The 15,468-nt window shown below is 38.4% G+C and overlaps 1 protein-coding gene across 4 annotated transcripts in view; it reads left to right on the top strand.

The window, feature by feature from the left end:
* The window catches only part of CEP89 (centrosomal protein 89), a 37,669-nt gene extending 25,219 nt beyond the window's left edge, over window positions 1-12,450 (top strand). For 3 of the 4 annotated variants that reach the window (XM_086620965.1, XM_009988766.2, XM_086620964.1), the window contains 2 exons: window positions 3,892-4,061; window positions 10,441-12,450. In XM_086620965.1, coding sequence (XP_086477091.1) covers window positions 3,892-4,061; window positions 10,441-10,678 — 408 coding nt within the window. In that variant the 3' untranslated portion in view covers window positions 10,679-12,450. Of the gene's footprint in view, window positions 1-3,891; window positions 4,062-7,141; window positions 7,826-10,440 lie in introns of those variants that run through there. The other variant, XM_086620966.1, reaches the window with a different exon arrangement.
* The last annotated feature ends 3,018 nt before the right edge of the window (window positions 12,451-15,468 follow it).

The following is a 15,468-nucleotide window of genomic DNA, read 5'->3' as shown; positions in this document are numbered from 1 at the left end:
CTTAGGATGAACCTGCAATGTAACAAGAACAAATATTTCTTAAATGTTGCCTTGATGCTACAAGCCAAAATTTGAGTTACTCACCTGTTCTACTATCGCAGCAGTGCTCTGTTTCATAAAATTAATAAAACTAAGTTACTTGCTGTGTTGCTCAGAAAATGGAAATTCAGCATTGCTAAATCTTCCCTTAGCTCTCAAAAGCTTGCTATTACCAGGAAAAAAAATCCCAGTTTCTTAAAAAGAAGTTTCGTGCCCTCCTGGTTGTAGAGATTTTTAAAATTTGACAAGTTTAACCTACAAGTTCAAAAACCAGGGTGAAGATTAAACAAGTCCAGCTTGAGGCTCTCCTGTATTCATGCAAGTTCTGTTCTGTATGGGAACAGAATATTCATCATACCCCTCTCTAGGGTAGGAGAAGAGAATTAAGATAGGAATAGGTTAGAGAATAGTGTGAGATAAGAATAAGGAAATACCCTGTATAAAGTGATTCCTGTAGTGAGCTATTAAATTTTAAGATAATTCCAGCTTTAAATTTATTTCACAATATTGGATTAGTTTGCAAAGTGTTTTATGTTTACGGTGAATAAAGTGAGAATCACATAATAGAAATTTCAATTTCCTTTGCTTGTGTCAATTTTATCTTATGTCTCAAATACAAAGTCAGTTCTGTTTATCTAACACTAGATTATTTTTGTCAAATCAGGTCATGTACATGCAGAACTCTCATACCTTTGGACACATAGTTTTCAAGTTTCTCCAGCATAAACAGTTTTTCCCTTTTAATTGATTTCCCAGTTATTTACCCTTCATCCATGTGCCAATATCAATCTGCAAAAAATAAAGCTTATTTACTGTGGCACAAACTTATTTACTACAGCTGAACCTTTTCTTGGTTTTGTTGGATTTTCAATTTAAAAGTTTCTACATTTTACCCTCATCCTTTTCACAGAGACTGAATAGAGGTTTTAAGAAACAGAAACAAACCCTTAACAGACCAGAAACCTTGTGTTTTTGAGGAAATGCTTTTTCTGTTAACACCACAATACTGTCTGCCAAAAGACATTATTTCACTAAAACTTCTGAAGATATAGGCTGTCACTTTTTGTCCGTAACAACCCAGTTTTACTGGGAAAGCTATAGGTAGAAAACACTGTCCTTGTCTACTACTAAAAATGGACTTCCCCCTTGCCCTAATATATAATTTTTTACACAGGTAAAGGTAATTGTAATATTAATGTAGTTTAGGAGATTTTAGTTGTCATGGGAGACAATTGGCAATGTTCCATAGTACCCAGTAAAAATTTAAAAATCAGAGCTCCCATTACAGGGCTATTCAGGATCAGAATTACAACACTTTCATAGAGACAATGAGACAATTTTCTTCAGATGGTACTTTCATCTCTTTTGGAAAGGATGATACTAATTTTTACTGGTAAAGAACAGAAGAAAACCAATCCATGATCAACAGAAAATAGCTTTGTTGCCTCAACAAGGATCTTGAGACCAGATCACTACACGTATCATGGCCAGCGGCCTGTGTTTGTAGACATAATGTTTTATTGGCTCTCTATCCCAAATTCTCCAATTTCCAGTTTGTAATTCAGTACAGGAACTGTAAAAGAATGATGTACTCAGGACTATACCTTCCTGAAGCTACTTTAGAAGAGCATAAATTACGTCCTCTTCAGTACCAGCTGCTGCTGCAGCCGTGCTCATTCCTCACCTTGGGTGCTTACTGCATACCTGTGATGCCACGACCTTGGGCAGACTACCCGTGTCAGCTCTAGAGGAAAATAGCACCACTTCCAGCTACGCATTATCACCCTCTTCCTGAAAATTGTCATCTCCTCCAGTCTGTGTACTGCTGCTTGCTTCACTTCAGGGACAATTAATAGGAGATTGTCTTGAACCATTCAAAGGTAGTGAAGGATCTGCAGTGCCAGCAGCTGTGCATCCCGGTGTGCCCAGAACCACCCTGGCCTGGCTCCCACAGATGACCATAGAGCAGTCTAGGCACTCTTCACCCGTCCTGCTGAAGTTCTGCTGAGGTAACTTCAGCATTTTAAACAGGCTCAGTTTTAATCAATTGTAGAAGCAAGATCAGAACTATGTATCCCTCGTATCTGGTTCCATTCCCTCATCATTAGGTCAGAAAATGGTGCACTCTTACCCTCTGCTCCCCATTGGTTTTGCAACCATTCTGCACCTGTGACGAGCTTCGGTCAGCAAACGAAGAGCAGGCGTGCCCAGCTGACAGAAGCAACTATGGGATATATAGTTCAAGTCCATGGCTCCTATCTCAGGCAGAGTGCAGCTTAAAGCACAGACCTCCCACTACCTGGATGATCAGTGACCACTAGATAAAAAATGGATCTCACCAGTACTACAGGCTGCTTTATCAGCCTTTTACGTGTTAAGAGAGAGGAAGTTCTCTCTAGTTCTCTGACATAATTATAGAGGGCATTTGAGGTTCCGAGTCCAGAGCTGGAGGAGGCATTTACTGTCAGAGGTGACAGTTCAGCTGTTTTCCTGTGCTCTGCAGTTCTTCTAGGCTAGATCTAAGCAACCGTCTGCTCAGAAGGAACATGTTTACCTTTATCCTCCCATGGCATTACAAGCACAAGCATCTAACTCTGCATTTTGAAGACTTCTCTGGGAATCTAAAAAGTTGAGTGATGTGACTGGTTAAGTTGCAGGCTTCTAATTCTTTTTCTAGAGCTGACAAGGAAAAGCTAGGAAAGACCACCTATGGAAGTCAGCCTTAAATATTGAATGACTAACATTCTATATTTTTATTTATCACTATCGTATTACCTCCAGAAAATGAAACTCCAACATGACACATTTTACGAGAGCTAAAAAGGAAACAGTTTGTGGAAAGGATTATGTAGCTTGTAGCACATACCTAAAAATACATTCCTTTTTTTTTTCCTTCCTTCAAAATTTTTGCCTACTGAAACTTTCTGCTCTGATTCAGATGACGATAAAACCTTAGTGGTTAACACCTTAGATAAAACTTTATATTGGCAAGACATAAATAGCAGTATTTTCAAAGCTTCACTAACTAGTTGTCAGTTTGATTTAAAGAGGGGCTTCCATTACAAAACTCTGTCCTATAGCCTATATCAAACATCACATTCTGCAGAAACAGTTTAAGCATTGTTTGTCATCACGAGTAAAAAAGCTAATATTGGATAATACCTGTTGGTTTTGTCGAGAGCAGCAGCATGTGCAAACGTGTAAGAATACACAAGCCATACTTTTCAATTCCTCATGTGCTTAGGTAATTTAACGAGGAAGTTATTTCAGAAAGCAAAATCACTTTGTACAAAAAGGATTTATTGGTTTTGAGATTAGACCAATATACTTGGTTGTTATTGCCAATAAGCAAAAGATCACATGCACTGCACTGAACAGAAGGAACTATTACGTGAAGTAGCAAGACATTCTAAAACATGAAGCCACTCTCTTCTTCCTCTTAGTATTAAGATGAAACAACTAACAGAACACAAACACTTTTTTGTGGTATGTGTTGATAAATATGACTGTTGGACAAGTGGTAAGCAACATGTGCTATAAAGTGTAGTGTTGCCTCTTGGAAAACAAACCCATTTTTTGCAGCCAATTCTTTTCAATCATAAGACAAGCATCTGGTACAGTATTCACTGTACACACTGGTTTTATATGCAGAACAAGGTACAAGTGTAATACCTTCAAATTAACAAATAGGTAAAAAAACAGACTGCAACCTACCTGGCAAATTTAAGCAAGGCAGCACTGACGTAAAGATTGAACTGTAAATTAGTATCTCTGCCTATTTCTTTTGTTGGTAGTGAGGTGTCCTTATTTTTCCTATAATCACATTTTTCCTGTTATCTTTAACCCTTACAGGTATATAAAAAGAAAGCAGCTGGGAAGCTTGGAGATATCAGTCTCAAGATGACTGAACAGGAGAAGGAATTTGCAGGGAAGACTGCTCAGTACCAGCAGGAAATGAAGCACCTCCAGCGCCTGCTGCACGACAAACAGGAAACCCTTGATGAAGTGCTGCAGCAGAAAAGGTAAGTCAGCCACAGGCAGAAGCAATCCAAGGAGATCTGACAGGTTAAAGGGGTAGAGGGAGGCAACTGCACACAGCCAAAAGCTTTTGCTTTTCATCAGAGCCTCGTGTTATATGTTCTGGTTGTCTTTTCTCACTCATGTTTTAGCTATGCTGAAAATGCTCAAAGGCTCCTCTTGATTCCCAGCTCCAAGACAGACCTTTTGAAGGGGGAATTTTTTCTGGATGACTACTACTGTTCTTAAGACTTCTTAAGAAGAATGTCAGTCTGAGCCTAGTCTTTGATGATTTGGGGTGTGTGTCTATAAATTGTCAAAATATACGTTAATTATTTAATAGGATTTCCTATTAAACGCTGAACACTTTCCCCTCCACAGTCCTCAAAGAGTTTTCAGAATAGCAGGAAATTGAAGGAATCTAATGAGTATGCATATGATGAGTTTCCTTTTCAATCCACTTTACTGTTCTTTTACTAAGTGACTTAGATCGGCTACGTGCAGAATAAAAAGAGAAAAAAATATAATTTCACAGATTTATCCAAGATTATGACTGTCGGTGTTGAAATACCCTTTTAATATAGAGTTCTTTAAAGCTATTTTTCCCCTCTGGGAGTGGAAAGCTGCGTAGGACATTCGTGTTACCAGCATACATGAAAAACTTTTTACAACTGAAGAGAAGTAATTCAGCAGTCATTGTGCACGTCATCTCTGCCATTGTGAAAAAATAGATTTAAAGACAGGGCTTGGTATCATCTACCTTATATCAGCACATTTCCTCTCAATTGCTTTATACAGTGCTATTAAAGAGGCGTGAGTTGCTGGGAAACGTACAATGAGCATCCCACTAATCTCTAAAATTTGCATGAGAAAACAATATTTTGACTATTCCACGTTTCTCTGGAAATAGTTATTTAGGATTTTTAACTAATTAAATTCCTTTCATACCTCTGGGCTTATGTTATAATTTTTTTGTAGTAGAGAACAGCTAGTTAAATAAAGATGTTTTTTTCAATGTAGAATAGAGCATATTTCAAAGTCCCATAATATGCATCATTCCAAATTTATTTTTCTATCCCCAAGGCAGGTAAATGAGATGATGTAAGACAGCCATGTCAAAAAATTAATTACACTTTCTATACAGAAGTTGTACTAAATAGCTTTTTCCTCTTCAGTCTGAATTGACTCATTTTTCTTCAGTAAGGAAAATTAATACTTGCAACTAAATTAAGAAGCAAAATCTGCATCTGGAACTACAATGTAGTAGTCCATTTAACAATATAATGGTAAAAAAAACAGTTTATGGAAACAAGCACATGATGAACCTCAAAAAGAGATATCTTGCATTTCTGTAGTCTCCTACATTAATGAACAGTGTAATTGGTGACTGCCTTTTCCTGGCGGTAGTTAAGGCTTAACAGTGTATTAGACTATAATATAGTGAACACAACTCTGAAAGTAAAATATAATTTTTATGCTCATCTTTCAGGTTGTATTTTGGTTCATCTCACCATCTGCTATTTTCCTTTGATAAGTGTATGAGAAGCTATATTAAAAAAATGAAACGTCACTGAGAAGTCAGCTAAATTCTACAGCTATATAAGAAATAATGTATTTTTATTCATATAAAACCAACTAACACCATGGCTGATAGCGTTCATATAAATTAGTTTCCTCATGTTCTTTCATTCATCTCAAGTATTGTGGTAATATAAAGTAGTTTCTCAAGGTAATCCAATTACATATGTACTCTATTATGCCTGTCTGCCAGAAATCAAACATACATTTCGCTCAGCTTCATGTATTTCTATTTTTATAAGGCTTATTATTTTATCTGTCCCTTTTCTACACACAGTCACAGGAGTAAGGAAGGGAAAATTATCTGTAGTTTAGATGTTGCTAGTCACCTGTAGCTTGGCAACTGAAGTCACTAGTGCCAGGAAGTACCAAACATTTACATTTATTTCCTCTAGTTCTGTTTACAGAGTAAATTTATAGCCCAGAATACTGTCTAGCAAATAACATTTCAGTTCAAAAAACATGTATAAACATTAAGGTAAGCACATACAATAAATAAATTATTTCAGTGTTTAAGTAATGAAAATCAAAGCAGCATGCCACATTTTAAGCAGGAAAGCCAGTTTAGTTTAAAATTTAGCTGAAGATATACTGACTATTTGTATAGCTGATTTCGTATTTTATTAAAGTTACAATTTCTCTTTAGGAAGACTGTAAAACAAATTAAACTATTTTAAAAGGTACTGACCACAGTCAGTCCAGTCAAAAGCACTGTAAGTAGGTGAAGACTGAAAACTTTTTCATAGAATTGCTTTTGTTCTTGCATTTGGTTTAACAGTGGAGTTAGGAAATCATACCAAGTCTGATTTAGCTACTGCCATGAAATTGTTTATCATAAAAGTTTACTATATCTGTTGGTAGTGGTAAGGTTTTTCTGTAAAACAAGGGAAGATACCACTTCAGGTCTGGAAACAGCACAGTTCTTTCAGTGAGACACTGCATCAAGTCTACATCCGAACTAACGTGGGCTTCATAAAACATAACAAAGGTCATTTTCCTGTGAAGTTTTCTCCCCTCCTGCATCATCTTTCACCTGATGACAAACATCAGGGGTTGCACTACCTACCTCTGCATCCAAGGGAACAGAATTTTTCCACTTGGTTTTCAAAAATAAATGCATATAGATATAACTGTTGTTTTGAGAAATAAAAGCTTTAAAGCTTCTAAAGATATGCAAATTTTACCTTCCTAGAAGCTGCTCTGTAGAGCCTTCTCAATAATTACAGCCTTTGCTAGAGAATACTGGAAATTCCCTGCAACCTTTCGCCTAAAGCAACTGATGATGAAAGCAGTATCATTTTGTTTTACAGGCAGCTGATAATCATAATGACATTTTTATTGTTTACAGAGCAATCTTCTGAGCCATCATTATCACATGCCTTTCCTTAAGCGAAACACATTGCATGTTTCAGATCTAAACAAAGTTGTTAATGTGGTTCCAGGGTAGAAACACCAGGTTTGTCAATGCTTCAAGTCTTATTTCACAGGACACTTACGATTTTTCTAGGTCACGATGTATTTCATGAGTCTTCTGCAGAGGACCAGTACTTGGAGATAGTTACAGCTGCTGTACTTTGGATGTTCAATGCAGGTTTGAAAGCCTTGGTAATAAAACTACCTGCGACTGTCCTCGGAAGAAGGTCAACAGTAGAAAAGGTTCGCTGCCATGCACACGCAAGGGAGAGGAGCTGTCTTACCTGTAAGGTTACATATTAAATTGTAACCATGATAGAAATTGTTGATCTTTGTGATAAGGATTATTTAAATTGCTACAGGATAGATGAAAATTAATTCTTGAGTCAGCAGCCCAGGTAAGATTCTCAGAGAATAAAACTGAATGAATTTAGTTCAGCAAGGGCAGAAAGCTCCGTCTTTTGTAAAGAAGAATCTGTTTTCAGGACCTGCTTCTGTGAAATTATCATCCTCAAACAGTGGTACAGCATTGGCATTTTGCTTGGTCTTAACCAAGATAGAAAACCTTACATTTTGGCTAGGCCAGAGGTTGAATGGAATCTTTGTTTTTACTTGTCTAAGTAACAACAGCCTACATTCAGGAGAAACAATGTTTTTTGCCTAAAGACATCAGGAAATGGGACACATTTACTGCTGCGTTCTTATCTAGTTTTAAATGCCAAGTGACAAGGATTTGTGTTTGAAGAGGTGAACCAGCTGTTATGGGCACAATGGAATAGCAAGGGTTGGGCTATTGTCACAGTAGCCGTAGTGAAGGACAGTAATGCTTTGCCGAGCTTGAGGGAGTTTCTGGTGAGATCCAGAAAAACGTAAGAGAAGGGTAGTGAGGCCCATTGCCCAGTGAAGTAGGAGCAAGGAAATGTTGGTGTTGAGAAAAAAGTACAGACTGTCAGCAGCTGTAGTAACCAAGCTGCTAGGTACTCCAAGATCTTAAGACAGCAGGGAGGTTGTGGAGAGCAAGAATAAAGACACCTCTTCCCAGCCCGTTCTCCTGAATGTATTTTTAGATTTTGATTGGGTCCGAATTTTAAAACAAAAAACACAGAGACAAAACCCCTCTGTCTAACTACAGTTGGGTTGCAACTGCTACTTCTCGGATGCTCACCTGAAAAACAGCTGAACTATGAAAGCAGTGCAGTCTGCCACACTGAAGAGACTTACCTGTGACTGCAGCACCCTGTGTGCAAAGCCAGGAGCATCTGCAGCGTGCTTCCCCGACAACAGCATCCTTTGACTGCTCATTCCAAAGCTGAGTCAGCGAGCACTTTCAGATTCTGCATCTCAACTCTGTTTAAAAATTAATCCTCCAAGAAGAGTTCAGATACACCACTACCTATAAAGGCATCTGTCTCCTTGCTACTGAAGTAATTTTAACTCTGTGGATACTTTTAAAACTAATCTCTTTGAACTGTTTTTTCTAAAATCAATGCAGTTGCCATTGAACTGAACACATGGACTGAAAACGAGCATTCCATTTGTCTGGCATGCTGACATCATTAAACTACAATTCAGAATTCAGCAATTTTTAGTTTCATCTTCAAATTTTCTCTGCCTCAAGCTCATACAAGCATTAACACTGAAACAATCTTTAAAAAAGCTTTGGTTTTAGAAATCAGCAGGTGAAAACCTGGGTAATGTTCTACACCACGAGAAGGGTAAACCAGATTAAGCTCTTGTATATTAATAGCAGGATATGAGTGCTGTGCACACTGCATGTAGGCTCGAGTTGGAGAGAAGTGACAACAGAGGATCTTGTCCCTATGGGTGAAACTCAGGACAGCTTGTTGGGGGAGTTCAGTCATACAATTTTGTGCCACACATCCCCCAAAATGTAAGCTGAGGATAATAATTACCTTTGTAAAGCATTTTGAAGCCTATACTGAGTAACTGATTATATTAGACACTCTTACTGCTGGCTCAAGGAGAAATATACTTTGTGAGAACAAGTCATCTACAGTTTTGGTGTTTCAGAAGTGAGAGATTGCTTCTCAACAGCTTTTTAGAGACTTGGCAGAAACAGAAAGGTCCAACTCATTAAATGTGACTTCTCTTGTTCTTGAGCAGAGTTTTGGGCTACTCTTAGCAACTGTGCTGCTTTCACTGGCCTTCTTTTGCTTTAATTCCATTCTTAATGGTTACTGATCTCCACCACCACCAAAAGTTCATTCCAAGCAGTGCATACAAGGATATTCTTAAGGCTTTCACAAAAAAGTTTTTTTTCATCTTCCATCTTTGTATCCAGTCGTAAGGTGAAGAACAAGATGAGCTAGTGCTATGTCTGGGCCACTTTTTACCACTTCACTCTCAGTGTTATCAATCACAAAGGGCTCTATGAGAAGTACTGATTAAGTATTTTCTAGTATACACTTTTTTGCCAGAAATGTAGCCTGACAGCATTTTCTGAACATGTTATGTTTCGCGTTAGTTTCTCAGTTGTAGAACCTGGTATTCAGAAGAACTTGCGTAAAGGGCTGGCTCTGTCAAGTGCTTCAGGTAGTGGCTTGAAGTGACTGTGTTAGAGAAGTCTATACCATTAAGACTTGTGTGCTCATTTTCTATGCAATAGCTTTTTTCCTTTCCACTTCAAATGATCTTGGTTTTCTGAATAGTTTGTATTTTGACATGTACTAGAAGTAAGCTTAACCTTGACCAAATATAACTTTACTAAAAAGTCTGTGGCTAGAATACACTGCATTATTAAATCATGTTACCTGCCATGTTTGAAAAATAACCTTTTTCTTGAGAAAAACATTAAATAATTCATTTGTTTATGCTTGGGCAGTCAGAGAAATCGGCCCATAAGGTTACAATGCCTTAAGGACTGTCCTTCACTATCTTTACTGCCCTGCCCCCTGACTCCCCAAAAAGAGTTTTCACCACTTGTTTGACCTCCACAAGGCAGCATCAGCTAAGCACAGTCGGACTCTCTGATCAGACACGTTCAGCTGCTGAGCGGAGAGATGCGGAACTCCTGGCACCTGGCAGAAGGGGGGTGCGCTACAGAGCCATACCTGTTACAGGAAGGAGAACTGCAGACACAACGGATTCCGATTCCGTGGACAGTGGCAGTCTCAATATCTGGATCTCGCATGCACCGCTCTTTTGTGTGGACTTAAACCAACTTATTACGTGGGTCCATATCTTTTTTTCTGATCATATCCTCTCTAGCATTACACTTAGTGGGTGTTTGTAAAAACAAAATAGGGACAAATTTCAATCAGGTAATTTCAAGCATCTAAATACGTGCAGTTTATAATTTGCTTATCCACATACTTTAATTACATACTGCTGAAAAATTTTTTTAAATTAGGATTTCTCTTCATTTTTTCCTAGGAAAGTGGAAGGGGAACTTGAAATCATTTGGGAATCCACATGCAAAGAAAACAAGAGAATGAGAGAACTCTTACATAAATCCCTGGGGAAGAACAACATGTGGAGTACTGTCACAGTTCATGAGCCACACTTAGATGAAATCTCTCAGAAGGACCTAGTTTATGGACAAGATTTTAGCTATTGTGATGTGAAAACTTCATCCCCTACTAAAACCGAAATTCAACAAGAATCTCAGTGATAAGAAGATGCATTACGTACCTCATCCAAGAAAGAAAACTCAGTGCCTGAATTTGACTTTTGAACAACACAAGATGTAATAGAACATTTACCCTCTTCAAAATCACTGTATATTTTAGCGTCATCAAAATGACAACAGCATATTCTCCAGCTGTACTGTCAATAGTGTAAATCTAGCCTAAAATGTAACTGTTTTTTGAAGAAAAGGCTATTCTTTGTTAAGGCAAAGCATGGCACAGGTCTAAATTAACATAAGATGACAAGTATTCAGTTAACCATACGAACAACTGGTAAGCTTGGCCTTCCATCACAGACACATACCTTACCACAAAACAAATGAGGAGCAAGCAAGACAGCAGGCCTCCAATATGGTAGATAATGTGTCTGTATTATATATGTTTTAATTAAAAGGACAAATTTCAACAAATTCTCCCCAAATAACCAAATAAAGTATAGATGGAGTGTGACCAAAGTTGAAAAAAATGTGCGTTGTCCCCATTGCTGGTGATGAAGCATCTTGACATCCTGACATGTCCTTGTACCAGATTGTCTGCCAAAAATCTTGTCATCTCAAAGACAGAGAAGAATTTGACTGTGAAGCAGACAAGACAGACAAGGCAAACACATCCTCATGACAACTGGTGGTGCCTGAACACAGCTGTCCACAAAGTAGATTTACATGAGCCCGGGCGTCAGCAAGTTCCTACCATAGTTGTGCCAAGTGGACAAGATGCCAGCAGAGGATGCAGCCCTCCTCCAGATGGTTTCCTTCATCCTACTTCAGATCCAGTAGCTTCAGAAGCCACTTTTTTTTTTTCCTCTGCAGCAGTGCCAGCCTTTAGATTATGACGACACCTATTTGTCTTGGCTATCATAGTTGTTGTTTTTTCACAATATTGTGTATCATATAATGTTAAAATAGCGTGTCTCAGTATCAAGTGACTTTATTTTGTATTTACATATAACTTGTTGGATCAGCTTTTTGCTTTTGCTTCATTTCCATAACAAAACCTAAACGGTACCAGAAAACTTCAACAATACAAAAAACCTGTAACTATCCTAGTTGTGTCATATTAGAAATAATGAAGAATCTCATTGGCTTTGACCAAAGTTAACAAAAAGAGTAGAAAACCAAGTTATATGCCAGAAAGAATACATACCATTCGTGTCTAGAATCTTTCCTGCTTTCCTGAGGCGTTTTCCTTCAGGGTAAAGCCATGACTCAGCAGCACAGGGTTACTGAGGAGAGGGTGGGGAGAGCACCTCCTGTCACACGGTGGTTTTTGGTGGTTTTGGTGTTGTGTATACGCGCTGTTTTAAAGCCAGCTTCTGCCATACGGGGGAAAGTCAAAGACTAGAGACTCTCATGGCACTTGCAGAATCTTAATGCACTCAGCCATCACCCTGAGAGGCAAGACACCAAGGCAGCTATGTCAAACCCATACAAGTCCTGCAACTAGTGGAATTTCAATACGTGCTTGAATTGCTTCCCTTTGTTGGCAATATAACGAGTGCAACAACCTTGCCAGCTCATCAAGATAAAAGTTCAACATGCCACATTAAGCCTGTGACTAACAAAACGAGCAACTAATAGTCTCCTCCCACAGACTTACTGAGGTACCATCTTCACATTCTTTCGTTCTCTTGGATTTTTCCAAATTGATTATTTTTGGACTCATTGACTCACAGTAAAAAGCAAAAGTTCAGAAACTATTTTTAAGCACAGTCTTAAATAACTTAATATGTGAAGCGGTTGGGGGGTGTTTTGCTGGGTTTTTGGGGGGACAGGAGGGTGGGGAGCAGTCTGCTGCTAAACCAGTCCTGTCTCCTGTCTGCCTTGAATTTGAAAGAACGGATTTGAAATGGAAGGTCTGAAATACCAATTCAGACAAGTCATACACACCAGAGACACACACACTCCCTTACTTTCTGTACAAGCTCCAATCTGCATGCATGCTCACGATGGTCCTGAAAGAACAAAGAAACATGGTTATACTCACATTGTTTTGAAGGCAGGTTTTGAAAATGAAGTCTTTTGTGTCATATTTTTCAGATATATTTTTCAAGCATCTCGGACTATGCAAAGACAACCCTGGAACTCCATATGTAAATGATTTACATATTCCTGTCATCTGTTTTCAATTGTCCTTTTGAACGTGTCTCAAGATTTTGTAAAAATAAACACTTTCACAGGGAAAAAGCTATCATATTGGTAATTCCTCAGAAATAGAAGTGAGATTTTTCAAAACTCTCAATATTGGCTTAACTGTTCTTCCACTTAAATAAACTGGGAATGTCTTAGAATTAAGACTTCTGCCACAACTGCTTCCCATGTTCACAGCTCTCATTGTAGGGTAGGTGTTACTGTGTGGTTCAAAGGGCAGCACCTTGACAATGACACTAACACCACGTTCAGAAATGCTAGACTTGCTTTTTCATTTGCGTATCATTATGTTAAACTTTAAAGGAGCTAACATTTAATCAAATCCCCGGGAGATTATCATACTCAGTTTCCACAGCATTTGCAAGAAAACTGAGCAACAAAGTCCTTTTGTGCCCGAGGACCACTTTTTTAACATACCAAAAAATCCTATTAAAAGGTATTTAAATACATACATACATGTCATCCATTCAGCATTCCTGGACAGCAAAATACTGGAATTGTTTCAGACTAACAAACGCAAACACATTTGCAAGAGTGTCAAGCATTGCACAAATAGAATTAATGATTAGACAGGCACTTCTCTCCAATTCCTTCTTACGGTTAAGGACAGAAACTAATTTTCTCTTTCAACTTTATGAACAGCTAAAAACTTGTTTTCCTTTAAGTCTCTTTCAGATGAAAGGTAAATCTTAATGCAAGATGAAAAACATCCAGAGCCTAACACACTTGTTTTCAGTATGTTTCTATGTACAAAAAGTACATGAAATAATGTTTATTGCAGACCACCAGTTTTAGCATTAGAAAAACATAAAAGGATATAAATATTCTTTGGAAAAAATACTGGTTTTTTTTATTAAAACACACAACATGTAAACATGAAGTGTAAAAAAAAAAGAACCCAAACAGAAATTACTAACAAAGTTGATAATTTAAGAGTTAAGATTACCTAGCAGGCAATAGCGCTTCTTAAAATAATGAAGCAAAAATCCAATGTCTCAAAAGCTAACTAGAAGAAATAACCTAAAGAGCTTGAAGGATTTGAAGGATGATCACCATCACTTCTATGCTTAAGAAGCAGTTAAAAATAAAAACAAAATCATTTTCTCTGAGCACGAGGAAAAAAACCCAAATGAGCCACAAGAAACTAACTCAATTAGAGGCTTTTTGTGTGTTTCAGCAGTTAGTGACTCTTCCAGTTTCAGAATATTGAGAACTGAGGTAAATCTAGGAGGTGCAATTAAGGAGAATTTATCTGCATTATTAGATAACGAAACGCCATAAGGAATCATTACTGAGAGTTAATCAGTACATTTTATTAAAAAAAAAATCTTTTAAAATTACATGCATCTTAAATTCCTAACATATACTCCTCCCAAACGTACACACACAATATTGAAGTCAACTGCCTGAAAACGCCACCCGAGGAAGGTGCGAAATTCCTGATGCCAGCACCGAGCGTGGTTAAGAACTGAGCACTTCTACAGCTCACCACTGCAGACCCAATTCCATGCAACCACCTGCTCTTTGAAAAGGGGCGTTACAAAAGTGTAAGTTATTTAGAGGAAGAAACAATTGTTTGTGCTGGATTCTCGGGCTCTCCAAACGCGGTACAAAACACGGCGCGCTCTCCCTCTCGGTGCCTAACGGATTCATCGCACAATTCCGGCCTCACTAAGGCCTTCAGCGCTGTCAGGTGAAGCTGCACGTCGGCAGGCTCACACCCACAGCTGGCCCGGCAGGAGCTGTGGTAACGCCTGGGAACTGTGATTGACGTTGCACGGAATTGTGACAACTGGCCAGAAACCACTTTGTTCTTTTAGTTACCAGGATTGTGGGGTTATAGTGAATAGGTTCCTATCTGTTCAGTAAAACTGCTTTTCTGCCACTGGGAAAAAGAGGTCCTTCAGCCTGTCCTTTGGTTAACAGGCCCATAAACACAGTTCCTGCGTTATACGACAACTTGGATTAGGCCAGTGAACCCATCACGAACCACAGAAAACGCCCTGTAACCAGCGCACTGAATGACTGACAGATGGGCTGAACTTAACTGTTCCAACGCAGCGACCTTTTATGTCGCAGACTGAAAACACTCGGAATATACTTCTTCCTATATATTGCCATAGAACATGGGCATTTATCCAGCAGAAGGAACCCTGACTCAAGTCAGGTAACTAGACAGAATACTTTGGTTCCATCCAAAATTAGAAACAAAAAATAGTTTTAAATGGGTTAGGTTAGAATTACGTTAGAATGTGAAAAGTTGAAAACTTTTTGTTTGTTTATTACATGCTATGATGCAAGTACAAGATCCATCCTTTTGGAATGAACAGACAACATTCTCCTCTGGTATTAATTTCTCATTACAAATTAACTCCATAAAGATGCACTGTCAACGAAACAACATTTCAACACCATAACAACATAATCATAGAATCATCTGGTTGGAAGAGACCCTCAAGATCATCGAGTCCAACCATTCACCCTGCACTATCAGGGTCCCTAAACCATGTTCCTCAACACCAAAGCCACACGGTTTTTAAACACCTCCAGGGATGGGAACTCCGCCACCTCCCTGGGCAGCCTGTTCCAATACTTTACAACCCTCTCTGTAAAGAAATTTTTCCTGA

Source organism: Tauraco erythrolophus, chromosome 15 (genome assembly GCF_009769465.1).
Source record: "Tauraco erythrolophus isolate bTauEry1 chromosome 15, bTauEry1.pri, whole genome shotgun sequence".
Lineage (NCBI taxonomy): Eukaryota > Metazoa > Chordata > Aves > Musophagiformes > Musophagidae > Tauraco > Tauraco erythrolophus.
Note: the sequence above shows the minus strand (reverse complement) of the source record. Positions and strands in the feature narration are given on the sequence as shown.